Raw genomic sequence first — 27850 nt, 5'->3', positions numbered from 1 at the left:
AACTTTATATACCGAGTTGTGCACATTAAGAACCACTTGTTATGGGGTACACTAATAATATATCGTGAAGAGGAAAGCAAAGAGAGTGCACCAGCACCGATACTTTGTTTTTCGCATACTGACGACGATATCAACGCATCTTAGACTTGCTTCATATGTATACATTAATCGCTAGAGGTGATTTTTTTCCTTCGCTGGTCATGATACCCCAATCCACTACCGCAATGATTATTGTCCGTGAACCCAATTCGCAGTTGCTGAGTGCCTAACCCGTAGTAGTTGGACATAATCCGAGACATCACGCGAATGAAGTCTCGTCCCACATCCAACCCCCGAAACCAACGTTTGGTGGATACCTTGGGGATGATGCTGTGTAGCAACCTTCCCACCCTTATCCCACGAGGTCTGCCAGTTGACAAGTGTGCTCTGACATGAAAGTTTTAAAAACTCATTGTAGGCTATTGGTCTATCGTGAATATTACCGTTTGTTGCGCCCACCTCAGTCGAAGTGTCCGCTTTCTCATTGCCCGGAATGGAACAATGAGAAGGGATCCACGCTAAGGTAATCTGAGAAGATTTTTCGATGAAGCACTGAATCGCTCCTATATTTTCCCCAGGAATTACGGAGAGTGCTTTGCATTTTTCATCGATCGGGGAGCCTTTATAGAACTGAGGCCGTGAAGATGAAATAATGGTCTGTGGGGATTTTTTCAATAATACCTAGGGAATACTGATTTGCAATCAATTCTGCGACGTAAACAGAAGCAGGATTATCGAGCTTATAGATGTTTTTTTTCGTGTTGGGTATTTTCGTCACTGCGACTAATTTTTTGATATTTTGTGACATCATAGTGACATAGGAGACGTTTAAATTATTATTGAAAATACCGTGGGCCCATCGAGAATTGATCCGTCAGTATAAGACGCATTGTCGCAGTGGATGTTTTTATATTTATTGAAAAACATTTCAGGGATCTGCTACACGCGTAAAGGATCTGGGATTCTAGATTTGGAGATGTATGAGGAACGATTTATGCTCTGGGACATGTGATTAAAATACACAATCATGAAACGGGGTTGAGAATGAAGTTCAACTAGCCTAACGAAATTTTCAATTACCAAGGAGTTCTAAACCTCACATTTGATGAGAAGTAGTCAAATCCCAAAAGCGGTCTTTCAATGGGAGAACGCTCGCCAGAAATAATATGGGTATTCATGTCGAGCTCGTAAACAAATACCCAGCCGTAAAAATACTAGGGGTCTTCACATCGAGCTCGTATACGAATACCCAGCCGTAAACTGTGTATCTTCCATTACTCGTCAATGGAGGTGAGTATTTTTACGGCTAGGTATTTGTTTACGAGCACGACATGAATACCCATACTCACCTCCATTGACGAGTAATGGAAGATACACAGTTTACGGCTGGGTATTCGTATACGAGCTCGATGTGAAGACCCCTAATATCTTGTTGTTTTTGTTATGATGTTATGTTCCTACTAGTGCTGAGGACGTAAAATTCATAAAATCAAATTAAAACAGATTGTTCGGTATTGTAATTTTGGAATAATATAAGCGCATAATTCCCATTACATATCCAGCAGAAGAAACGGAAAACACGGAAAACCGACCTGGCAACCCGTCAACTGTCAGATAGTGACGTTTGTCATCTTTCGGTTACTCTTTTTATGTTTTCCCGTTTTTCCTGCTGCTGGCGTTTGATCGGCCGCGGATTTTCGGACCAGGAAAAGGAAAAATTTGCCAACAGGAAAAGTTGCATTTACTTAGGCAAATTGCTTTCCTCGGCAGGTCCTTGATCGACCGGGAGGTAGGGTGATTATAGTAATCAAACTATTTCTCCATCACAATCGGAAAAGTGTTCGCGCTTTGAATCTATGAAGTGAGATCTCTGTGTGCGGGGTTTTCACCGATATCTGGTTGCTGTCAATTGTATGTGCTAAAGTACCCGGATAAGGTTTTTATTTTGAGAAAATGACCACCTACGCAACCGATAGCCAAGGTTACTTTAGTGCTAAGTGTATCTTAAGTTTGCTTGAACATATTGTATTTCATGCAGGAAAGTTTATTCCGGCTACGCAACGGCCAGACGGCACTTGGCGTAAGCCAAGACGCATACGTGATGGGTATGTTCCACAGGAAGAAGTTCCTTTGTACGAAAGCAAAGGGAAGCTTTTCGCTCAGAAACCTACTCTACCACCAGGTTTACCACCGGAGATGGCTCACAAAGCAAAGGAAAAACGTGAAAAAGCCGAGCGAATCAAGCAGCAACGAGAAGCCGACGCTTCTCGACGCGCCGCTCAAAATTCCATCCCAGGTTTGTTGGTTCTACAGCACGATGATAACAAAATGTATCAGCAGCAGCAACATCAAAGGTCACGAGCGGTTAATTCTAAACCGAAAAAGAAAACTGTCGAGCTACCTGATGTCCTTCTGGAACAAAAACAGAAGGAGGAACCATGCCGTGCTCGTCCGCAGCAAGTGCAGGTATTATTCTCCTACATATGTAAATGTTGATAAATGGTTGAGTACCTCTTTGTTTGTAGGATCAAAAGCACGGAAGATCTAAGCAACAGCACCTGAACGATGTAACAAAAGCCATGGGTGATCTGCAAATGACAGGCCTCAGTGACGGCCAATCTTCTGATCTCAGCAAAAAATTGCGCAAGCTGCGAAAGAAAATTCGCGAAATCGAAGTAATTGAGGAACGGTTACGATCGAACGAATGTCCGCATCCGGATAAAGATCAAATTGAAAAGGCCAAGCGGAAACCGGAAATCTTGAAAGAGATTGAAGAGCTAGAACGAAGCATGCCAAAATGATGACAAGCCGCAGCATCTGCTGCGACAGCCAACGCTGCCACCGCCGCTGCTATAAGCTCCAGCACCACAACTGCCACTCCAGTTTCCGTCGCTTTCAACGCGAAGAAAAAGGAGTGACATTTGCCGCGTGCAAGGAGATATGCTGCATACAAACATAAACCCAGTTAGGGAAACTATTAGGGACACGCAATTTTATCCTGAAGTGTGAGATAATTTTACCAGCCGTTTCTTTTCCTTCTAGTAGAACTGAACTTGTATCTCAGCAGTTGAAATTTTTTTGTTAAATAGTTTAAACATTCTCTCAGTTAATATTTGGTCTTTAAAAATTCTTTTTTTTTTCACTACAACAAAAAGCTGATGAATGTTTTAAACAATTGTAAATGGAATTTTATTGGTAAATTTATGTAAGAATGATCTAAGCAGCAAAGTTTAGCGAGCATATACAAGTATAGAATATAGTTCGGAACACTACCCATTAAGCGCAGCGACGGCTTTTAAACAGGGTGTGCTTGGAACACCACAAATAGAGTTTAGCACAGTAGTCTCGCCATAGAACAGCATCAGAATCGAAATCAGTTTCGTTACCCATCCAAGTTTATATTTTGTTCATTTTAGAACATATTTAACCAAGTTTTTTTTTCTCAAGTCACCGTCGTATCCAGATAAACTTCCAATCGTTTCCATTAAGTGCAGTGCAACCGTTCCGTAGTTGCAGTAAAAATCGTTGGGCTACCAACAAACTGAATTTATGAACTCTATACAAGCGAAAAGCACGTTGAACTAAAATGATCGTGTGATGATGTAGTAAATAGATTGAAAACAAAAACCTACACCACTAGAGTAAATAGCGGTAAATGGCAAATAAACCGATTAATGTTTAACAGTTGTTGACAGCAACAATAAAGCATACATAATTATAAACATAAGTGAATGATGGCAGTCAAAATAAAAAAAAAGTCGATATATTCGATATTATTGAACTGTTTTATTAAGTAGTAAGTTGCTAAAAGGGTTTACTGCGAGTATAATTGTGAGCTTATCGTTCACTTCAAGTCATTATTCGATCCAAATTATTCGTTAGCATTGAATTGCATAATTTGAGCAATTTAACAACAGACCAAATTGTCGGAAATTCTATTCTGATGGTGCCTTGTCAGCTTTATAATTAAAGGCTTACCTTATCAGAGACCTTCATATATTTTTTATTTGCGTGCATAAGTGTATACAATTGTGCCTGCAAACCAAAGTGATTTGAATCATCTTGGTTGTCCTGTCCCTTTCCATTAATTTTAGCTATTTTCGGTACATCAGTGCAATTGAACGAAACGATTTCAATCTAAACAAAAACCAAAAATTTGGAACCAGAATTAATTTAAACTTATGTGTTATCAGAGTGTTTTACAACTATCTGATAAACGTGCCTCAAAACACTAATGACGACTCTGCAGGTAAGGTTATTATGTACATTGTTAAAAAAAAGCATCGAAAATTATCGTTTCCATTTACGTTCAAATTGATTCAAATCAAATTGATTCAACTGCAATTTTGTTTAGTTCATTCGAAAATGGAATGAGCATTTTCCAGTCCGTTTGGATCAATCTTTTCGAACGAACGTAATCAACAAAAAGGGTAAAGAACTGCTGGGTAAAGAACAATTTCTACTGGTTAACCCAGCCCCTGTCATTTTTTGTTACCTATCGTGATAACACATGACGGCGAAACAAGCATCCTTTGTCTATAATCAATCATACACATTAGATACGAAATCAATCGTCAGCGCCAGATCGACGACACTGGGGTAAATGAGTTTTATGAAGGCAAAAGAGGTTATTAATCTAAGTAAACATGTTCTTACCACCCACAAAAAAAAATCAAAATCTGTTGTGAAAGTATTTCCGTTGCATTAAAACAATCAATGTTTGAGATATAAATTCTAGAGTGTAACTAAAAAAAACAGTCTATTCATTTTTCTGCTGTATTTACACTTACACCCCCACGGCTTTGAACGCGCGACTATCAATTCCAACGACCAAATCAGACAGTACAGATTAGGTGGACACGAGTGGCCTCTTAAGTTGTGATGTACGACGAGGAAAGCCCAATCGAATCCCATCGTTTGCGTTAGTCGTGCTGGCTATGCGCGTTTGTAACAAGACAGTTTTCTCGTTGTAGGAAAAATAAAGTCATGTCTTTAGAGCAGATGAACGATAACCTCCGTGTTTTGCGATAAAGGCGTTAATTTAATCTATAAATAATAATTGATGCTACGCGACAGTATTTTGTCGGAACAATACAAAAAAATCTGGTTTGATCGTTTCGATTCTGTTTCAACACATTCATTTTGGGACACAGCTACTAAGTCGGCTTGTTTTTTGCTTAAACAATACAGGCCTTAGTGCTACTACATTCTACTGCACGTACGCAGTATTAAATTGTGAGATATCACGTGAGTGTCGTCATTGATATCACCGCTTAAACTAATGTTAATTATGCTTGTTTACAGTCAATTTTGCTACACGCCTAAACCATGAACGAAGATGTCATCGTGAGGCGAGCTATCGAGTCAAACATTAGGGATTTGGATTTCGTGATACTGCTGTGCTTTATTCTAACCATAATACTCATCGCCGTGATTCTCAGATTGATCCTGCAATTGATTAGAGTTCGCATGATGACTGAGCAGCAGAACCTCAGTGACTTTACCGATTCGGAAGAGTCCTGGTGGAGTCCGGCATTAGCTAATGGCAGGTGACGATCAGGCAATCGTTTTAGTAAATTCTCATAAATCGGATCTTGCTTGATATTTCGAATACGTTTTTCAACTGTGAATACAACCGATATATTTCAGGTTTGATTATTTAGTTATTTGAGTTATTAAAAGTTCGGTAAGATGCTAAGTAAGCCAAGCAAAAATAGTACTAAACTGAAAAATCTTCATTTTTCTATTTGGTCTAGTTTAGTATGATGGAGATTTATGAATAAAAATAAAGATTTCAGAAACTAAACTGTTTTATTTTCATTTCAAGCTAACGATACCATAAGTTCCAATAAATAAATTTTGCAATGGATTTCAAAACAATTTCAATAACGATGGAAGTTGAAAACAGTAAAATCTTCACGAGTTGACATCGAAAAGACTATTGTTGGTTATTTCCTGAGTTTACTTAGCTACTGATCAATTTTATTACAAAAATAATAAATGAACGAAATTTCTCCGCTATTTATGTCACTTTTTTATAACATTCATCGATGATCTTGATTCTATTGGCAATAGTTAGCACAGGTTAAACTTCAGTTCAGTCTTTTCCACGCTTTTCACGTTTGACAAATTTCAAACTTGAACTTGCGGGATTGTTGTCCGGCATTCTTACAACATGTCCCGCCCATTGTACCCTTCCAGCTTTCGCGATTTTCTGGATACTGGGTTCGCCGTAGAATTGCGCCAGATCGTGGTTCATCCTTCGCCTCCATACGCCATTCGCACATACTCCGCCGATGATAGTCCTAAGCACACGTCGTTCGAAAACGACCAGTGCTTGCAAGTCCTCCTCTAGCATTGTCCATGTCTCGTGCCCGTAGAAGACTACTGGTCTTACAAGCGTCTTGTACATGGTGCACTTGGTACGCGGGCGAAGTTTACCAGACCTCAACGTCTTGTGGAGTCCGTAGTAGGCACGACTTCCAGCTACAATACGTCTGCGGATTTCTCTGCTACAGTTGTTGTCTGACGTTACCAAAGATCCGAGGTAGACAAATTCGTCACCCACCTCGAACTCGTCTCCGTCAATTATAACGCTACTGCCTATGCGAGCCCTATCGCGCTCGGTTCCTCCTGCTAGCAGATACTTAGTCTTCGACGTATTCACTTTCAATCCAATCTTTTCTGCTTCACGTTTCAGTTTGGTGTACTGTTCAGCAACAGCCTGGAACGTCCTTCCGACAAGGTCCACGTCGTCAGCGATGATTATGAACTGGCTGGATTTATTGAAGATCGTGCCCCGCATGTTGAAGGCCGCACGTTTCATCACACCTTCAAGCGCAATGTCGAACAGGAGGCAGGAAAGACCGTTGCCTTGTCGAAGTCCCTTGCGTGTTTCAAACGGGCTTGATAACGCACCCGAAATCTTCACACAGCACTGTACACCATCCATCGTGGCCTTGATCAGTCTTGTTAGTTTCGCAGGAAAACCATTTTCATCCATGATTTTTCATAGCTCTACACGGTCGATAGTATCGTTAGCGGCCTTGAAATCGATGAATAGGTGGTGCGTGGGGACTTGGTATTTGCGACACTTTTGGAGGATCTGCCCTAGCGTAAAGATTTGGTCCGTTGTCGATCGCCCACCCACAAAACCGGCTTGATAACTTCCAACAAACCTCCCTTCTCGCGGCGAGAGACGATCTGGGAGAGCACTTTGTAGGCTGCGTTGAGAATCGTGATCGCTCGACAGTTCTCACATTCCAACTTGTCGCCCTTCTTGTAAATTGGGCATATTACTCCCTCTTCCCACTCCTCCGGTAGCTGTTCTGTATCCCAGATCCTAACTATCAGCTGGTGCAGACTCAGTTTGATGAGCTCCGCTGCGATGCCATCTTTTCCAGCTGATTTGTTGTTCTTGAGCTGCTTGATGACATCCTTAACTTCACCTACCGTAGGGGTCGGAGTGTCTCCCTCATCCGCTGTGCTAACGAAGCCGTTCCTCCTGTCGTCTTGGTCCTCTGCTTCTGCGCCATTCAGGTGTTCATTGTAGTGCTGCTTCCACCTGTCGATCAGCTCACGTTCATCCGTCAAGATTCCTCCATACTTATCCTGACACATTTCGACTCGCGGTACAAAGCCGGCGCGGGATGTATTCAGTTTCTTGTAGAACTTACGTGTTTCTTACGAACGATACAGCTACTCCATTTCCTCACTCCATCTCTTCCAGACGGCGCTTTTTGTCCCTTGGGTCTGCTGTCTTCAATGCCCGCGCTGCATTCTTCTCGTCTAGAATCGTCTGACACTTCTCGTCGAACCAGCCGTTACGTCGATTCCTTTCGACGAACTGTATGGCACCTTCCGCTGCGCTGTTAATGGCTGCTTTTGCATTACTCCAGCAGTCTTCTAGTGGGGCTTCGATGATTTCACCCTTATCCGACAGTGCTGCCTCATAGCTTTGCACGTAATCAGTAACGACTTCGGCGAAATTAAGTCGTTCTAGGTCATACCGTGGCGGGCGACGGTTACGGATGTTGATGACGATCGAAAGTCTTTGGCGCATTTTGACCGTCAGAAGACAATGGTCAGAATCGACCTTCCATCAATCAAAACGCGATCGATTTGTGATTTGGTCTGTTGTGGTGATCTGCAGGTATACCGATATGGGAGGGTATGCTGAAATTAGGTACAACGCATGGCCATGTTCTTGGAGGTAGCGAAGTCAATTAGTCGAAGGCCGTTTTCCTTCGTTAGTCGATGAGCGCTGAACTCCCCAATAACCAGTCTAAATTCCTCCTCCTGGCCTACCTCAGCGTTCAGATCTTCGATAACGATTTTGATGTCATGTTTTGGGCAGCTATCGTATGCACGCTCCAGCTGCGCGTAAAAGGCGTCCTTATTGTCGTCGTTACTTATTTGGTGAGGGCTGTGCACGTTAATTATGCTCACGTTGAAGAAACGGCCTCTAATCATCAACTTGCACATTCTGTTGTCGATTGGCCACCACCCAATCACGCGCCTCTGCATTTCACCCATCACAATAAAAGCTGTGTCCAGCTCGTGTGTGTTGCCGCAGCTCTGGTAGATGATATAACCATCTTTGTACTTATGTACCGATACTCCCTTCCAGCATACCTCCTGCAGCGCTACCATGTCGAACTTGCGGACCCTCAATAAGTCGGAAAGAATGCGGGTACTTCCCAAAAAATTAAGGGACTTGCAGTTCCATGATCCGAGTTTCCAATCCTTAGTCCATTTTCGTTGCCTGGGTCTATGCCGATTGTTCCGGTCCGAATTTACGTTGTTTGCTTCCTGTACTGATGATTTTTACGGCTGGCTTGTAAGGCCTGCACCAAACTCTGGTTCGCCGGAGGTCCATCCTGTCTGCACTGTTTAGAGTCCCACGTTGACACCATGACGTCGATCACCAGCCCCTAACATGGAGAACAGACGCTGTTTTGAGCCGCACCATCTTGGCGAACAGACGCTCAGGTTGGCGAAGCATTTCCTCTACCGCCGGAATATGGTTAGCGCGCCAATGATTGACAACATTGCCCAGGAGCTACGCCAACCAGCTGTGTCCATGTTTCAGCTGGCAGTCTATTGTGATCATGCGACTCGTGATGACGTGAGATAGGAACATGTGAGGACCGGAGCTAAGTCGGTCGCTACTTCCAGGTTGTCAACTCACCATTTGAAGCCCATATAACATACAGGATTGAATGCCGATTACACGAAATAATGTTTTTGGCGCTTGATTCGGTTTGGCTGTATGCAGTTCTCGTTCTCGAGCTACGCAAGGTAAAGTGTTTGTAGGGTCAAGTTCTGCGAGGACATTAAAACTATACCCGAAGCCACATGGCTCCAGAAAGCGAAAGCACATGAACGGTCTAGGGCAATTAAAAAAATAACAGAAGAAGGTTGTATTTATGCAAAACCGCGACCTCAAGGTTGACGTAGAACTACATAAGGTTGTTCGTTACATTACTTTCATTGTTGTATTCGAAAGTGATGAATTACAATAACTTCTATCCAACACTAATAAAATAACTCTCTGGAAATAATGTTCCTGGAAAATAGCCAAAGAGGGCCAAATACAAGCTTATATGATTTTTGCTGGAACAAGGATGATATTAATGCTGATCGATTAATGCTGTATATAATTGATATCATTTTGCTTTGTGCAATATTTTTTTTTTTATACCATACCAAAACCGTTTTCATTGAACCACTGTTTTGAGTTTTTTGTCCGATTGAGGATCGTTTTTTTTTAAAGATACGTAACAAAATGCTATTATGTGGACACACATCAAAAACATCAAAAATTACTAAAGTCTCAAAAATTCAAAATGGGTCATTGTTGCCCCAGGTGAAATTTGTCTAAGCTCAGGAAGCAGTCAAAAGCAAGATAAAGAAATACACAATCGCCACATGCTACCAATAATGCTCCAGTTCCCTCCTTTCAATACGCATAGAAGTAGTCGAGAACGAGAGTTTTAAAATCGGCTTCTCCGAAACTGCGGTCGCTATCAACAGAAAAAAAAATCGTCACGCGAGAGAAAAAGAAAATTTTTTTTCTTCGTTCGACCGATCATTTCTGCCGTTCAAATCAAACGAAAAAGCATGTGCATTCACCGCAGTCACAATCAAATTTAAATCTCTTTGGTGGGTAGGGCTGTCCTAGTGGCGACCTACTAGTAAACTGATGGGTTTGAGCAGAAGCAGAAGAAGGCTCTTATATAGTCCAAAGAGTGCATTACCGGAGTTTTACGCGGGGGATACGTGCCGTGTAAAAAAATACCGCGTAATTTCCGGAATCCGCGTAATTACAGAATCTGCGTAATAACCAGTGTTAATTCTGCTATCCGAAATCCGCACAAAAAAAAAAATACCGCGTAAATTCCGGAATTCGCGTGAAAAAACCGCGTAAAAAAACACGTAAATTCCGGAATCCGCGTAAAAAAGCCGCGTAAAAACCTGCGACCTTAGTGTATATAATTTTGTTGGTCGTCCTAGGAAAAGCAAGCATCAAGCGACCAATAGGGGGCAATGGGATGTATGGAAAAATGTCATCATCAAATTCAAGTCCCGACCATGTACATTTTGTTTTTTTTTTTTGCCCAAAATAATCTGTGCAAAATTTCAGCCTAATCAGACATGATTTAGGGGTGCTTATAAAACGCTTAAACCTTTGGTGTTTTGATCCCCGAAAATTAACATCCCTAATAAAAAATTATGTTTAAGAAAGATGCCTAATAAAACTGTTACAAATTTTGAATAGTTTTTATGTCCACGATTATCAATGTTAGCTAAGGGGAGGGCAAAAAATAAATGACACTGAGAAGCAAAAAAAGGAATAGCTTTCATAAAAATTTGTGTGCAAGTTACGACGTTTGTAACTTGTATGCAAAAGTGTGTTAAAAATGTCATATTATCATTATTAATCATTTGGTTTGCCTTTTGATGACACTTTCACTGTCACTGGACTTGTTTGTTGCTAAATTAAACATATACACTGTCGAAAAGTCAATAATATTAACAAAACGGCTTGAACTTTTTTTCTTCTTTCCCTTTCAGTTTTTAACATTTTTGAAGAGGGGGGGGGGGGGGTGACGTAAAATAAAAATGAAATTTTTATCGGCCTAACCATTAACCCTTCATGAGACAGTGGCAACTATATTGCCACCAACGTTTATTTCTGCTTGATAATTACGAGCTATGATCAGTGATCAGAAATAAACAATAAAATTTAATCTCATTTTTTTAGCCTTAGCCCGGTAAAGGGTTAAATAGTGATAATTAACATGTGGTTTGGTGAATAATTTTTATGTTAATTAGACAACTTTGTAGTCGTCGTGAACCGATCATGCTTAAGCGAGTAGTTTAAGCGCCACTCCTTACGGGGACTACCGCCAAGATAAATGTTGCCCGGATGAGACTGCTTTTCTATGCAAGTCCAAGTTGAATCCCTTCGGAGAAAGAATTCAGATCGGTTCAGCTCGCTAGCTAGTTTCCGCCAAAACAGGTGCAAAACTCGGAAAAAAACTTAACGAACCCAAAGCTCACTCAAGCTTTTCACTCACTTTCACAGAATCACTCAAGCTTTTAGCATCACGGGAAACTTACAAAACCCGCCACCAGACAGCGCCAACTTGAGAGGAACCGAACATATGCATGCCTGAGACTTTCGCATGCTGCGAACTAACACGGAGCGAACGAACTAAGGTGACTAGGGAAGCATTTCATAAGCTCAAAATCCTGTATAATCTTAAGGGCTAGGTTTATTAGGAACAATTTCAATCGGTTTAACTAATCCTATATTTACACATTCAGGTTTTCGTTTTCTCTACTCGGTCGGTATCGTGTGCGATTCTAACTATCTACTCTTACTTTACTCTTCCTCTCTCTCTCTCCCCCTGTGGGTGCAGGCATAACGACCATCTTACTACATGACTTTTCTATTCCCGAGAGCCAAGGGTGGATCAACTTGATCTCCCGGGAGCGATCGCAATTGCGTTACGGGGCGTCCGTAATCGCGGTTACATGTGACCAATCGGGTCACTCGAGCTCGAAAATTTCTATCGGTTTATCTTCTACCCGTCACAAGCGGGAATTACAAAATGGCCGTCAATCGGCTCTACATACGCCACGTGGCGGCTCCTAGGGTCGGCACTTCAAATAAAGAGAATGGAACGGACTCACCGAATCTCTCATGAGATCAGTTGCTGTGGCTGCTGTTGAACCGGGATGCTGGCTGTATTCCCTAGTTACAGATGTATCGCAAGTGGAATTGCGGCATTTGCCGCCAACTAAACTGCAGGTGCCGGCCGAAAAGGGTTGATTCGGGCCAGCAGAATCGTTTCTCGGGCCAATCCGGAGAATTCTGGCTGTGCTGACTCGGCGAGGTAGCGGTGATGACGGCTGGCGCGCAAACGGCGCGGCAAGCGTGATGAGAACGTGCTCTCGTGCGGTTTCTCCGATTCCTACGTTCTATCTAACTCCTAGAAATACAAAAACTTAAACTCATGAACTACTTCCCTAGCACTCTCTGCTTTTACCTTGAAGCAGTGACCTAACGCGAAACTATTCACTTCCACTATGTTTGGCGGTTTGGAACGAAGTGATCGTACAGTTTTAGCCCTCAGATAAACCTCAGGAGATAAACCTCAGGAGACCTGACTACTTGCCGGAAGTACGTCAGTACATAATCGAAAATCCTTCGGGATCACTCGGAATTCGCTAAATAATTCTTTCGGTTCGTTTTGACCTACGCACGTAGTTTTGCCTTCTCTTTCCTTCAACTTTCCTAGAAAGGTTCGTTTTGAACCTGCATGTAAAGTAATCTCACTCGGGTTTCCTTATATAATTTATTTCGGCTATCTAAGGGATCGACGCATGGACGTGCGACGCGTGGCCTACATTTTGGCGATCTTACCTTAGACACACCCCAACTGAGCACTAATCAAGGTGAATATTTACAGGACTTAAGTGTTATATTCTAAAATTCTAAATTCTAAAATTCAAGTATTTCGTCTCAATACACAAACGGCTGCTAAAGCTGCTTAAAATATGTTCTCTTAATTTGAAATCCAAAAGGCGATTTTCTTTAGCACCTGAATAGCTGTAGTTTTGGTTGATTTTTCTCGTTTGGTGTTTATTTGAAGATTTTTTGTGTTGAACGGTATTTTATGAATTCGTAAGACAGCTAGTTGATCAGAGTTTTCGTTCTAGTCATTGAAATGGTCGATATTGATCAAAATTCAGGAGTTTGAGGCCCGTTTTCTTCGACTGATTAAAAAAGGCGCCACTGTTAAGCCGTTCATCACCCTATTTTTGATTTACCATGGATTTATTGCATTTAACTTTAGAAATGGCTGGACACGTGTAACTTGAGACCTTAATGTGGTCGTCCAGCAACAACAGCGTCTGACCCGGAGCGGGCGGCTGAATCATGAAATGCTGTATCCCGCCAGCTACATCTAAGATGGCAGCCCATCGGCAGGATGTAGGTATCGCGACCCTGGTAAGGTAGCATACCAAAACTTCTCCTTACTACGAATAACGAAATTAGACATCTGGAACGGAACAATCGGCAGAGACCTAGGCTACGAAGACGGAAACAGAAAACGATAAGCGATCGGAAATTGGATAAATTCTTGGAACGTCCAGGATTCAGGAGGTTCGGTGGCCAAATGTCGTAATTACGGAAGAAGAAGCGCCAGGAGGAAGATCGAGATCGCGAGGCGATGGAGGAACTGTACCGTGCGAATGACACACGAAAGTTCTACGAGAAGCTGAACTGGGCCCGCAAAGGCTATGTGCCACAAGCCGACATGTGCAGGGACCTGGGCGGCAACCTTCTCACGAACAAGTGTGAGGTGATTGACAGGTGGAAGCAGTGCTACGATGAGCACCTTAATGGCGATGTAGCAGAGGACGACGACGGAGTGGTAGTAGATCTCGGTGTACGCGCAGATGACGACGGAATCCCAGCCCCTGACCTCCAGGAGGTTAGAGAGGAGATCGGCCGACTGAAAAACAATAAAGCCGCTGGAGCTGACCAACTCCCCAGCGAGCTGTTAAAACACGGTGGTGAATCACTGGCTAAGGCGCTACACTGGGTTATTGCCAAGATTTGGGAGGAGGAGGTAGTACCGGAGGAGTGGATGGAGGGTACAGTGTGCCCCATCTACAAAAAAGGCGACAAGTTGGATTGCTGCAACTACCGCGCAATCACGTTGCTGAACGCCGCCCACAAGGTACTCTCTCAAATTCTGTGCCGTCGACTATCACCGTTTGCAAGGGAGTTCGTGGGGCAGTACCAAGCGGGATTTATGGGTGCCCGCGCCACCACGGACCAAATATTCGCGGTACGGCAGGTCTTACAGAAGTGCCGTGAGTATAACGTGCCCACACATCACTTGTTCATCGATTTTAAATCGGCATACGACACAATCGTTCGAGACCAGCTATGGCAGATTATGCACGATTACGGCTTTCCGGATAAACTGACACAGTTGGTCAGGTCGACGATGGTTCGACGAGCGTAGTTCGAGTTTCGGGGACACTCTCGAGTCCCTTCGAATCTCGAAGAGGGTTACGGCAAGGTGATGGATTATCGTGCTTGCTATTCAACATCGCTTTGGAAGGTGTGATACGTAGGGCTGGTATCGACACGAGTGGCACGATTTTTAGAAGGTCTGTTCAGCTCTTTGGCTTCGCCGATGACATTGATATTGTAGCACGAACCCTTGAAAAGTTGAGGGAGACGTACATCAGACTGAAGGCTGAAGCCGGACGAATTGGACTGGCCATAAACGCATCGAAGACCAAGTACATGAGAGGAAGAGGTTCCAGAGAAGACAGTGTCAACCTCCCGCCACGAATTTATATTAGCGGTGATGAAATCGAGGTGGTAGACGAGTTCGTGTACCTGGGCTCACTGGTGACTGCTGACAACGACACCAGCAGAGAAATTCGTCGACGCCTTATGGCAGGAAATCGGGCCTACTTTGGACTCCGGAGGACGCTCCGCTCGAATAAAATCCGCCACCGCACGAAGTTACCCTTCTACAAAACACTTATCAGACCGGTAGTCCTCCACGACCACGAAACCTGGACTATGCTCGCGGAGGACCAACGCGCCCTTGGGGTTTTCGAACGAGAGGTGTTGCGTACCATCTGTGGTGGAGTGCAGATGGAAGATGGATCATGGCGGAGGCGGATGAACCACGAGTTGCATCAGCTGCTGGGAGAACCACTCATCGTTCAAAAGGCGAAAATCGGGAGACTACGGTGGGCTGGGCATGTCGTTAGGATGTCGGACGACAACATGGCAGTGGTGAAAATGGTTCTTGATAACAACCCGACTGGAACAAGGCGACGGGGCGCACAGCGAGCAAGGTTGCTCGATTAAGTGGAAGACGACCTGCGGGGCCTCCGCAGACGACTTCTTCGAACAGCAAGGGACACTTCGGCCTGGAGCTGACTGGTAAGGTAAGGTAAGGTGACCAAATGTCTTAGAAAAGCGTTAAATGTCGAGATCTGGTGTTAACTCGAAAAAAATTTTTTACAAAAAAATCGAGTTTCTGGAACTTGTACGATGGAGCTGAAATTTGGCATGGGAACTCTTTTCGAGAAGGCGAAACTTTTGAGCCCTACCGCTAAACGAAATTCGAAAGTTAATTTATATATATATATATATATATATATATATATATATATATATATATATATATATATATATATATATATATTTTACCGGACTAAAGAGAAAATTCAAGAGCCAGTTATATAGCCAATCCGAACAGTGTTGTCCGATGCCTACCGGACTGAAGCGAAAATTCAATTCAACGCTTGGATGGTTGCTGGTGGCAACACGAACTTAGTTCCATACCGCTTCTCACCATCATCCTAGCTTAATATTGTCTTCGGAACAATTGTTTGTATGAATGACCCGCATAATCGCTAACTAACTTTTTGTGTTAAAAGATAAAGGAATGGTTCATTCTGAAAAGTTGTAGAAGATATGCAAATGCAACTTTGTTGAACAAATGAAAATCCTATCTTCATTAGGTACTAAGTTATAACGTATATTATATGGAACATACTTAAGATTTAGTTTTTTGTACTCAACTTTTGTTAGTTGCTTTTTAAACGATAGTGTTGCTCGGAGATATTGTAAGGACACACAAAACACACATTTCAGCTGAAGACCATACATCTCCAGGACTTTTCTTCACAAAGTTATAGCATATTTTAGCTTATTTTTTCGATAACTTCAAGAACGTATAGGTTAAAAAGGGGCAAGTGGAATCATGATGTTAAGCTGAAGTACTATAAACTGTTGTAGGTTCCATTCGCCCCAATCCACTTATTTTAGAGTACGGCGAGCATATATTACAGTAGGTTTTTATATATTAGAGGTACTGAATTTTTCGTGTTAAGAGATAAAGGAATGGTTTATTTGGCACAGTTTTAGAAAGTGCAAAAATATGAAACTTTGCTTAACAAAGAGTGTTCCTATCTTCATTGGGCATAGAGTTACAGTGTATTTTATATAAAAGTTACTCAAAAGTTAGTTTTTGTTAGTTCGACTACACACCTCCAGGACTTTTCCTTACAAAGTTATAGCATATTTAAGCTTATTTTTTCGATAACTCTAACAAACGTATAAAATAAAGAGAGGGTGGATTGAAACAAATGGCACTTATAACAGTTTTTAGTACTCGGGCTAAATTTCGAGAAAAAGTATTGACATCATGATTCCACTTGCCCCTTTTCACCTTATACGTTTTTGATTACCCTTATACTGTATTGATTACTCGAGCTATTGCACTATTGAAAATTTTCTAGCCTGCAATGCACTCTTTGGGCTATATAAAAGCCTGCTTTTGCTCAAACCAATCAATTTACTAGTGAATGGCCACTAGGACGAGAGTTGTTTCATTAATGTTGGATAAAAGCTATTTTAATTAATCGCTTTCGAATACAACAATGAAAGAAGTATTACAAACAACCATATGTAGTTCTACGTTAATCACTGGCGGTCGTTGTTTCGCATACAACCCAACTGTTACTTTTCAACAACAAGTTTAATTGACACAACCTTGGTTTATTACCGAGAATGGTTCGTTTTTTTTTCTCAGAAGATTTCAAAGGAGAATTGGTAAAGCGATAATAATGAGTCTGGCTAATTCGAACGAAAATGGAAATGCAAATGATACGGCCGTGAACAAGAATAAGAGAGTACCTATTCTTACCTATTCAATGGTTTCTTGACTCATACATTTCTCGCAAGAAACAGATAAAAATTGAGGAAACATTGGAAACCGATCTCGGTAATACAACTTATTTTTAATTTATCCGTAGTCGTTATTACAGTTATTTCCAATTTTTGGTTGTATGTATTACTTGGAACAAATTGATTGTCTTGGAAGAGAGCTCATGGAATATTTCTCTTATCCCTATACGCGTATTTATATATACAATCGAAACAACAGACTCCTATCAATACCTGAAATCGAAGCTTCTTGTATAAAAGTCGACTTCGTAGCTGTCCGTTATCAGTATTTATCGACCTACAACAGTATCTGTGCCTAGAGAGCAGCCAGCTGCCATGCTTACTTTTGACTGCACTACTTTCGATGACAATGGCGAGGCTGGCCGATTCCAGTTCAATGGTTCGTTTCCAGAGATGGCCAAACTCCTCACTCGATTGGAGACTTTCAAAGACGTTTACTGGAAAACCAACCGGAAACACCTGGCCAACGCTGGATTTTTCTTCACCGGACGTAAGACAACTGTACAATGTTTCTATTGTGGACTGCGACTGGCCGAATGGGAACCAACCGACGATGCGTGGAAGGCTCACGCGGAAGCGGCTTCGGCCGAGGGCTGCTATTATCTAACACATATGAAGGGCAAACGTTTTGTCGAAGGTGGAGACACCAATGAGGAACTGTACTCCTGTTTCAAGCCAGATGATTTCGTTGGAATATGGACTCCATGTAAGCAAATTACTAAATGTGTTTTATGTAATTGGGAGTTTGCACTAGTGCCCAAGGATATAAACGAAGAGATCGTCGAGGAAACAGAAGCGAGAGTTACAGAAACGCCAGAGAAAACCGCGAATTAAGCCGTCAAATGCTCTGCAACTGTGCAGTGATTACATCTCGGGAGAATATTTCAAGAACAGTTACTGGAACTGAGTCTTTCATATTGATATTAGTAATGGTATTAACAAGTGACAGTTTATAAATTACTATGATGAAAAAATAGTACATACTGACATTGCGAAGGCCACTTTAGTGAAAATAAATAAATTTGAATCATTTTTATACATTTTTTCTTCTGTAATGAAATTTAATATTTTAGGATGTTGAGCATGTTCCATTCGTAACGTCGAATCGAAAATTTCGTATGAAACGTGTTGATCTTCTTCCACAGTACGTGTATGCGAACGAGGCTGCGTCATGTAAGATGAACAGGTTCTAAATAACACTCGATGTCGATTGTATAAATTTGTGGAGTAAATGCACTTGCAATCAAAAATTGAGAGCCATTTAGAAACAGTTCCATTCATAACATTTTACCGCCTATCCGCCAAACTGCTGATCCAACGAAAAGACATGCGCTATGCTGTGGAGAACTATGAGCATAGCTCTATAGCTGATTATACGAGAGAAAGAGTAACCGAAGTTGAATCATCCTTTTTCCATTTTTTTGTTCTCTATCATCGACGCGAACGTGAAAACGCAGCTGATAAGGGAGGTGCCAGCAGAAGAACATTTTTTTCAAAAAATCTCTTCAGTATGAGGTATTCTTTCACTTTGAATCATTATTCAAACGGAGTTCTTTGAATCTATCGTTCGGACGGACCATGCAAACTGTGCAAAACATAAAGGATGGGATTTGGAATTTTCCCTGCGCTGTAAACAGTTTTCTCAGCAGGGAAGAAACCACCGGTGCAGTTCAGGTAACTCTTGATAACAGCGATGACAACAACAACAATGCCGTTTCCGAGAATGAATCCATCGACGGCGGTGGGGACAATGACGATGACATCACTGATAACGGTCTCTACGAAGCAGAAGCAGAGGAGCCGGCGGCCTTGGGAACGGCGATGTCGATAAACTCGCTAAATCTCTGTGGCGAAAATGATTTACTTTGCGGTTCACACGCAATTCCGCTCGCTCTAATAAAGGAAGAATGGCAGTTAGTTCTGGGCTGTGAAGCATCCATTCCGGAGATTGAATTTGCAATTGATAAGTGCAAGGATCTCGTACTGCGTACCAGCACCACTAAAACTGAAAACCGCAACTGGCTTGTTCGCCACCTCATTGAACTAAGGCATAGACTAAAAGAGCTGCAGGATGTTGATAACGATCCAGATGCGGTGCCAACGGGAATGAAAGTAATCCTAGGTCATCATTTCGTAGCGCACAAAAGCTATCCCAAGTGTAAGGTTTTTTGCGATCACTGTTCGGGTATCGTTTGGAACGTAATGCAGGCGTCCTACCGATGCAGTGGTAGGTTCTAGTTTAGACACGAGTTAATTCAACTGATAGCTCTTCTTTCTTATAGATTGCTCATTCACTGTTCATCACAAGTGTATAAGAAACGTGATAAGAATTTGCGCCCATGTAATTACCGCAGAACGTAAGCTGCCGATTGAATGCATTTGTCCTGAAATTGGTCTAGCGTTTCAGAAATATACCTGTGCAGAATGCGGTTCACAACTTAGTTGCAGTAAGTATTTACTTAAGTTCTATTGGACAAATGGTTACGGTAATAATTATTACAGATGACTCAAAGGCAATTGGTTGTTTTGGAGTAGAGCTTAACGCTGGTAATGGATTCTTGTATTGTTGCCTAAGAAACAGTTTTTCACATAAAGCTATTCTGCATTTTTTACAGAAAAACTAATCTCAGTTCAACCACGACTTTGTGACTATTCAGGACTTTACTATTGCACGGTATGCCACTGGAATGATACGGCTGTAATCCCGGCTCGAATAATGAACAACTGGGATTTTAAACCCCGTAAAGTGAGCCGAGCCTCGCTACAGCAGATTCGTTTGATGTACCATCGGCCCGTCATTAACCTTGAGCAGAAAAATCCACGTCTGTTTGCACTGGTTCCCAAGCTGGGGGCAACGAAACGTTTTCGCCAAAAGCTGCAACATATGAGACGATATTTGACGGTATGTCGGATTGCGGAAGAATTGCGTTTAGTGCGAGATACTATCGGCAATAGTCGACACCTGATGCAGTCGGACGATATGTATAGTGTAGCGGATTTAGTCAGGATCGAAAACGGCACCTTGTTGATTTTTTTACACACAGCCTATGGTGCATTTGAGCGACACATACGGAATTGCTTGGTAACTTTAGAAAAATAGCGCCACTTTTAAAATTTTAGTTAACTCCACTGCATTGCAGATATGTTCCGGCAAAGCGTACATATGTGAAATATGCAACAATGATGAAATTATATTCCCCTTTGACGATTGTGCCGTGTGTTGTAACCAGTGTAGCTCAGTCACCCATCGGCAATGTCAGTTGAGAAAAAATATGCAATGTCAAAAGTGTATCCGTCTCCGAGTTCGGGAACAACGAATGCGGAACGACATTCTGGATGCTGCTAACGGAAATTAAGATCTCTTTGTTATTAGAAAACGCACAATTTTTTTCAAATCAAAGCATGGTTCTCATCTAATACATGGCTTCGGAACCAAATCCGCTGCTTATAGTGACACGAGAAAGTTAATATGATGTTGTCTGGCAAAGTCATCATAACCAAAGCTTTTTTAAATGCACAAATTTACATGTTGCATATCGTGTGCTGGTAAGAAAATAAATATTGCCTATGCTTAACAAACTTAAAGTACAATTCGAATATATAACAGTTATTCTCGATCAAGGGTTATAAACCGAACTCCCATCTGTTTCATAATCTTACACTGATCGTCTATGACTCGATCTTTTTCGTTAAGTTGTTTTACAAGTTGCTCAACTTAAGTTTGTTCATCACGTAAATGCTCCAAAAGATGCCAATGTTCTTCAACATAACAACTTACCACCACTTCTTCAGTCTCATAAAGGTTGCTTTGCAAATCAGCAGCTGGAATTTCGTCTATAATCACTTCTCTTTCCTCGTTTCCAGTAAATTCTATCAGATCGTCGACTTCCGGTGCATTCACCAAATCAAAAACCTGATCGTGCTCACAATCCACATCCGTTACGCTTGTCGTATATCTACTATCCTCTGAACAGGATTCGCCAGTTGACTCTTCAATTTTGGTATGCACATTCAACGGAAACACTGACGGAACGGCCGTGGCCGTTAGTCTTCGTGTAAGGAAGTCTTTTTTCAGGAAATGCCTTTGACAAAGACGGGGCGGTTCACGCGAATTTTCTTCGATGTCGAGCGCTTCAAGGCTGCAAGCTGCCAACCATCGGTACCACATTGGACTGCCGCGGGGAGGGAATTTGAATAACCGACACCCTCGATCTCGATGCTTAGTGTTTTTGCACAGCAAACATTTCCGACCGAATTGCATTCTCTGGTTGTTTCGTTTTTTTTTCTGTAATTATATTATAATAAGCGTACAGTGCTATTTCTACTACATATTATATTTTATTCTTACCAAAAAGAAATAGCTAATCAAAAACCAAATAAAGTTCTCAGCTTGGATTTTTGATTGACTACCTATTTTGTTTTGTTTAATTTATCTATGTTGATTTCATTACTATCACCGTGTCGCACTCTTCGTATACTACACTTTTCAGCTAAAAAAAACAATGTGTGTGTGCATAAAAACTTACAGGTACACGGTACAAAATTGTCACGTCTATTTCGTGTGTAATTCTTCTTGGCATAAATTTACACTGCTGGTTTCATTTATCAAACTCTGATCATTTTAAAATTTAGAATTTTATTATTTTAAATTGCATCAATCAGAATCAGAGCCTGGAAGTTTATATAATAATACTAACAATATATGTGACACTGGCGTTTTCATGGTTTGATTAAGTAATACCACAGAGAACAGACATTCGTGTTCATATGAAAAAAAAATGAAAATCGTGTGTAAAATTTTAATCAAAATACACTGGCATCTGTCTTATTGTGATATTTTTGACACGAGCACCGCTTAGCGAAAGCATTACCGTTTACGTTTAAATGACGGTTTCAAGTTTTTACACATCCTTTGATAATAATATGAACGTATGTCCTCTGTGGTAATACCACAGACAGACGTCCAAGCAAGAACAACATTGATCGAAAATTTCGTTTAAATTATCAAAGTGAACTGCATTATCTCGCTGGTATACGAGGCTGGCCTCACTGGTAGCGCTATCTGGTTACGAACTACTAGTACTTAAATTATTACACAAGCTTGGAACTCAGCTTGGATGAATTCTATAGTACCCCTGCTGACTTTCATCCTGACAAAAATAAGTCCCTCTTATAATAAAACAGGTCTGAGTAGCGTATACTACAGTTTGCCTATCAAATTGGAAAATCTACTATCACAGCGCTTCATGCGCTGGTTATGAAAATTGAAGTCACTTTCAGCTAAAAAATTGCTCTGTGCTCTTTCTTGGATATTGAAGGTGCTTTTGATAATGCGTCTTATTCGTCAATGTCTAGTGCAATGATTTCACAAGAGTATTGTAGACTGGATCCATACTATGCTTGCAAAAAGAAAATTCTCTCTGAGATGGTCGCCCTGGAGCTTTGAGCCTGGAATGGTATTGATATGTTACTGATTTTTACATTTCCCTAATTTTAGAAATCATTATCTTATAAATATGCTTATTTGATATAGTCGGGTTTCGGGTTTTTAAACCCAAACCCGGCATTTTCAAACCCGAATCCGATTTTTTTTTCCATTAAACCCGTACCCGACCCGAACCCGACACTTCAAAAATTTTCAAACCCGAACCCGACCCGAACCTGACCATTCCTACTTCTGAATTGGGAGGTTCGTCTATCACGGTAAGGGCAACGAAAGAATGTCCTAAGGAAGTGTTCTTTCGCCACTTATGATCTTCGGTGGAGGACGATCTTCTTAAAAGCTTAGAAGCAAAAGGTTTCGAAGTTGTGAGCTTTGCAGATGACATAGTGCAGTGCAGATGACAAGAGCACAGAACACATATCACAAAACAGATATGCAACTGAAGAACCAACTAATCTCTTTATTTTAAGTAAAATGTTATTACACTTATACCATTCATACCTGCTCGTGGTGAAGAATTATTTCGGTTTCTCTTGTCCTCATACAAAACCAAAAAGTAAAAAGACTGTGCTACTTCTTGCCGCTCTTTCATCGAGAGAATTCTTTGTTCTCTCCGGTACTGGTATAGCAAGAGTGCCTTTTCATGATAATCGTACAGTACCACTCGCATACATGCAACGTTTTTATGTACATGTTTTTTAAATGAATTTCATAGAGCGTCTTATATGCATAACTCGCAATGTTCGATACAATAAGCGGTACGAGGAAAAAATTATTGTCGTTAGCCGAGAATTTCGGTTTCCAACTCCAACGAAAATATTTAAGTAATTCAACTAAAGCATAGTCTACAGTTCCAAGCGAAGTGAAAAATTTGACAGGTGAAAAAACGTTAATTTTCTCTAGCGAAATCTGTCGTGAAAACCCGTTTGCGAAACACACATGTATTTCACCAGCCTGTGTGAAGCGACAGAAAATAAACGCACTGAGAAGTCAAGATTTCGCAAGCTGCTTCTGTTTTCACGAGTGTCTGCATGCGTGAAAAAAGTAAGCCCAAGTGAAAAAGATGCTATCCACAACCTTCGGTTTCGCTGGATCTAATTTGTTTGCTTTATTTGGTTCTAAGCGAAGTGATAGATGGACAATTTGTGTTTTTCACACACGTGAAAAAATGAACATTTTGTATGAGATTTTCACTTCGCTTGGAACTCTAAACAGGGCTTAATTGGTTCAAATGGTTTCAACAGCCGCGGGGTGTTCGATCCAAGGCAATTTGTTAGGGAATGTTTGAATGGTTGAGTAATTTTTAGTTTAGACTTTTCTATTCATGTTGTTTGTGAATTTTTACTGAATTTCCGCTTAACTTGATTTTGATAGATTCGATATAGTTTTTTGGTCATTGAAGCAAAATAAGAATAAATTTTTGTGGTACGTTCAAACTATTGGAGTGAACTGTTCGAACGATGAACTGTGAAATCAATGTAGGATAGAACAGCGAAAAACGAATGCTAAAGCGTGGGCTAGGATTTGCAGCAGAGTTTTGATCGAAGTTGCATATCTGTTCTGTGTTGGGAAACAATCTTTAAAATCTCTTCAGGCTTCGCAGTCGCGAATCACTCGCTTGTTTTTGAAAATTGACGTTACAACCCAAAATCACACAGATAAACAGATATATTCCTATTTCTACCGCATCTGTATATAACTATCAGCTAACAGCTTACCGTTACACTCAGCTGTGTCGAAAACGCTAGCCCTTTCATGACTCAGAAACAGGGTGTATTTACTTTTGGTCGAAGCAAAGTATTGTGTACTTTATATTACTGAAAAGTATATTTCTAAAAAATCCTGCCTTTAATATGATGGAGCACTTTGCTGGTATTGACATTGTTAATTATTTGTGCTCGTGACTGTAAATGGAATGTGACGCGTTTCGGATTTATTCGTAGGATGTAAAACTCGCTGGGCAGGTACTTTGATTTGACATTTTGGAGTGACAATTTACGTCATCAGGTCGTCACTCAAGCGTGACGCATTTTCTCAACACTCATACAAGGCCACTTTTCGACGAAGGTTTTACGCACACCATGTCATCCGCAACTGCTTATGCAGTTGAGTTCGAGATTCCTCGCGTTTCAATCGCCTTCGCCTAAATCCGTTTTGTGTGTGACGAGCAGAAAGTCATCGGTAGCAGGCAAGCAACACCACTCGGAGTGGCCATATTCGTCTTCGAATTTAAGATTTTTCCGTGCAAATAGCGCCTCCATTTTTGCCTTGACAAGCTGAAAAGCAAGTGAATTTCGTTGTTACCTTTATTGATTGCGTGATTTTGTGGTACACAAAGAACTGTCGATTTTACATTTCGCCCCAATTTCATTTTTTGCTGCTCCGTCGACGCAATCGGAACCCATTTTGTGTGCAGGAGAAAGTCTGCCTGGCTGGCCTGGTGTGGACGGAGTGTTTCCCATTCGCCTTCGGGGACACAAGGGTTTCGCATTTTGTAGGACTAATTTTAGTGACTTTTCACGGTGTTTGCGTTTTTGTTTGAAATAATACTGCCAAAAAAGAGCAATCAGTCGTGCGCTTCGCAGCGCGGAGTGTGTAGAAAAGTGGTGAGCCGTTTGTTCCTGTGGAAGAAAATCGAGTACAGTGTTTGTGATGGTTGGCCGAGGAAGAGGCAACTCACCGATCGGATAAATACTACCTTCCGGGAGGAACACGAATGGAAAATTTGGTTTTTGTTCTATTTTGGATTTGCAGGTTTTTGTGTGAATCGACTCCAGTAAATATCGGATTGCGAAACGTCAAAAACGGTAGACGTATAGATAAAAAAATCCAAAAACTAAATATCTATGTATTCGTGCAGCTTATCAGCGGAAATGACAAAAATTAGGGACGATCCTTCGCCTTTATTCATAACATTTTCTGGAGTAGCTTACCATTAATTACATGATCTACGAGTCATGAAATGATCGAGAGTCATTTGCTACATATTTCGAGCATTACAATGCTACTAGTAGAGTCTAATACTAACTAAATTTTCACAATGTTAGGTAGTCCTCTGGCATGATTTATGTATCAAAAAGTATCAGAGCAAAATAAGGAATGTACTCCAAAACAAATTCAATTACCTACCATTTACGCAAACACTTTTATCATTAAAAAAAAAAACAAGCTTTCTGATACTTTTCAAAATTATACCTACCAAATATTGCGAACATTATTTTAATCTTTGTAATGCAATCTTAGTGTATTGCAATAAAGGATTTCAATATTACAGTTGCTTAGATTGTTTTTTGTAGACGTGATTCATATGTGAGAGATGTCACAATATATGGACGACTTTCAAGTTATTATATGTGATAAGTTATCAAAAAAAATTCTTTCCCGTAAAATACATCTTGAAATATATAGATGGCTTTTGGAATATTCATGCACTATCTATGGAAAATATATCTAAAAATATATAGAAAAATTGATTTTTGTTGAATTTAAATATTTTTAGTGCAAAAATTTTCTTATAAAAATTAAAACAATTTTCCACACTACGCCCATTAATAAAAACGTTGCGTATTGCATAATTTTCACAGATTTTTGAAAAAAAAAATGAATTTTAATTTCATATATCGTTTTTTGATCAAAGTTTTGTTGACTGATAGTAAAAATAGTTTCGAAAAAATACTGCAAATGGTGTCATATTTAATTTGACGGCGAGTGTAATCTATACAATGCTTTTTTTTTGTACTTTTTTGGTAGTTTGAAATTTATTCTTCACATATAGATATGTTTACCACCTTTCCTGTAATTTGGCTTTCAAAATATTAAGAACATCACCCAAGATTGATGATCGACCCCTATCCTATTTATGATCTTAAATTTTATCCATTCAATTACCCAGTCTAATCTGTGAAACCCAACGAAGGAGGAGGGCCTGAGATTTGCTCGTTAATGCATACAGTGTGCTACCGGGGAAGGAAATCCGAGAGAAAATTTTCTTCGGGAATTCAGTGGGAGTTCTTGTTTTTAGAGTTTTCTTGGTACTATTATTATCATTTTTTCAACTTTGTGTTTGTGTGAATGAAAGCAAGCAAATGAAGCAAACGGTATCGACGTATTTTTTTTTACTCTTTCGCGGAACCTCGAACCGAAAGTGTGCGAATGTTAACCTACCGTTTGAAAGAAAATGTGGAGTAAGATAGAAAAAGGCAGAGTCGCCGAGTGTGTGTAGTTTTCTATTGCTGTGCAGTGAACGATCGACGGTTGGCGGATCCCCGTTTACGTTCGTTCGCACGTATATTAAACTTTTCACCATTAGCAGGGTGGAAGAAGCAACAAAAACAACTTCGAGCGTGTATAAATAAATATATTAATTTCAATTTCAGTCAGTTCCTTCTCGCTGCGAGACGATGTGTAAAAAATCTCGGCTGTTCTCTCGACGAATGTGCAGTTAAAGTTTCTTTCCAATCAAAGACACAGTAGTAACAGAAGCTGTGTAGAAGTGCACTGGTGTTAGAACAGATGATTGTGTGTTTGTGCTATCAGCAGCCGCACGACGAAAAGTGTAACTTAATTTAAAATAATAAAAGAAAGAACTACATAATTTCATCAGTAATAGGAGAAGAAGAGCGAAGATTTTACAATAAGAGATAATACATTCGATGAAAGGAAGAATCATACATGAATCTATGTTTTTAGTGAATCACGAAGAACGAGTAAAATTAAACTTGCCAAGATTGGTCTAGTGGGCAGAAAACGCAGCTCGAAACCAGCAGAAACATTCGCGGCAGCTGTCGGACGGAGATAAACAATGTCCATGGACAATCGGAACACCTCGGCCCTGTTCAAGCGGGCCGAGCAGTTGAAACGCTGGGAGGAGTCGGAAACCAACAAGCAGAGCGGTACTCCGAAGAGTCCGTCGATGCGTCGGATCAAGTTCTCCTCCGGCTGTATCTTTCTGGCAGCATGTGTTGCCGGTGATAAGGATGAAGTGTCCCGGTTGCTGGAAACCGGAGCCGATATTGACACGGCCAACGTTGACGGGCTGACCGCGTTGCATCAGGTGAGTGAAAATT

The 27850-nt window shown here is 41.0% G+C and overlaps 4 protein-coding genes and 2 long non-coding RNA genes across 21 annotated transcripts in view; 5 read left to right on the top strand and 1 right to left on the bottom strand.

The window, feature by feature from the left end:
- The first annotated feature begins 1675 nt into the window (after positions 1–1675).
- On the top strand, positions 1676–3815 carry LOC129720918 (partner of Y14 and mago). Its single transcript, XM_055672826.1, has 3 exons — positions 1676–2020; positions 2078–2505; positions 2565–3815. The coding sequence occupies exons 1-3, from the start codon at positions 1993–1995 to the stop codon at positions 2838–2840; spliced, it is 732 nt and encodes a 243-aa protein (XP_055528801.1). The 5' UTR covers positions 1676–1992; the 3' UTR covers positions 2841–3815.
- Positions 3816–4610: 795 nt separating this feature from the next.
- Positions 4611–5845, top strand: LOC129720922 (uncharacterized). The gene is made up of 2 exons (XR_008727313.1): positions 4611–5286; positions 5344–5845. It is a non-coding gene; the product is annotated as an uncharacterized LOC129720922 (long non-coding RNA).
- An 11774-nt stretch (positions 5846–17619) lies between these two features.
- Positions 17620–18375, top strand: LOC129720919 (E3 ubiquitin-protein ligase XIAP-like). The gene has a single exon (XM_055672827.1). The coding sequence runs from the start codon at positions 17657–17659 to the stop codon at positions 18173–18175; it is 519 nt and encodes a 172-aa protein (XP_055528802.1). The 5' UTR covers positions 17620–17656; the 3' UTR covers positions 18176–18375.
- Positions 18376–18739: 364 nt separating this feature from the next.
- Positions 18740–21627, top strand: LOC129720915 (differentially expressed in FDCP 8 homolog). The gene is made up of 5 exons (XM_055672821.1): positions 18740–19568; positions 19624–19788; positions 19844–19888; positions 19957–20423; positions 20482–21627. Exons 1-5 carry the CDS (start codon positions 18920–18922, stop codon positions 20695–20697), a joined length of 1542 nt encoding a protein of 513 aa, XP_055528796.1. The 5' UTR covers positions 18740–18919; the 3' UTR covers positions 20698–21627.
- Positions 20863–21905, bottom strand: LOC129720921 (uncharacterized). The gene is made up of 2 exons (XR_008727312.1): positions 21690–21905; positions 20863–21626 (listed from the first exon to the last, which is right to left on the bottom strand). It is a non-coding gene; the product is annotated as an uncharacterized LOC129720921 (long non-coding RNA).
- Positions 21906–24938: 3033 nt separating this feature from the next.
- LOC129726060 (protein phosphatase 1 regulatory subunit 12A-like) overlaps positions 24939–27850 on the top strand; it is a 125063-nt gene continuing 122151 nt past the window's right edge. For 6 of the 16 annotated variants that reach the window (XM_055682636.1, XM_055682645.1, XM_055682637.1 and 3 more), the window contains exons 1-2: positions 24944–25390; positions 27161–27837. In XM_055682636.1, the coding sequence (XP_055538611.1) occupies positions 27586–27837 (252 nt within the window). In that variant the 5' untranslated portion in view covers positions 24944–25390; positions 27161–27585. Of the gene's footprint in view, positions 25391–25441; positions 25592–27160; positions 27838–27850 lie in introns of those variants that run through there. The other 10 variants (XM_055682643.1, XM_055682641.1, XM_055682639.1 and 7 more) reach the window with 6 other exon arrangements.

Source organism: Wyeomyia smithii, chromosome 2 (genome assembly GCF_029784165.1).
Source record: "Wyeomyia smithii strain HCP4-BCI-WySm-NY-G18 chromosome 2, ASM2978416v1, whole genome shotgun sequence".
Classification (NCBI taxonomy): Eukaryota; Metazoa; Arthropoda; class Insecta; order Diptera; family Culicidae; genus Wyeomyia; species Wyeomyia smithii.
This window is presented reverse-complemented; position numbering and strand designations above follow the sequence as displayed.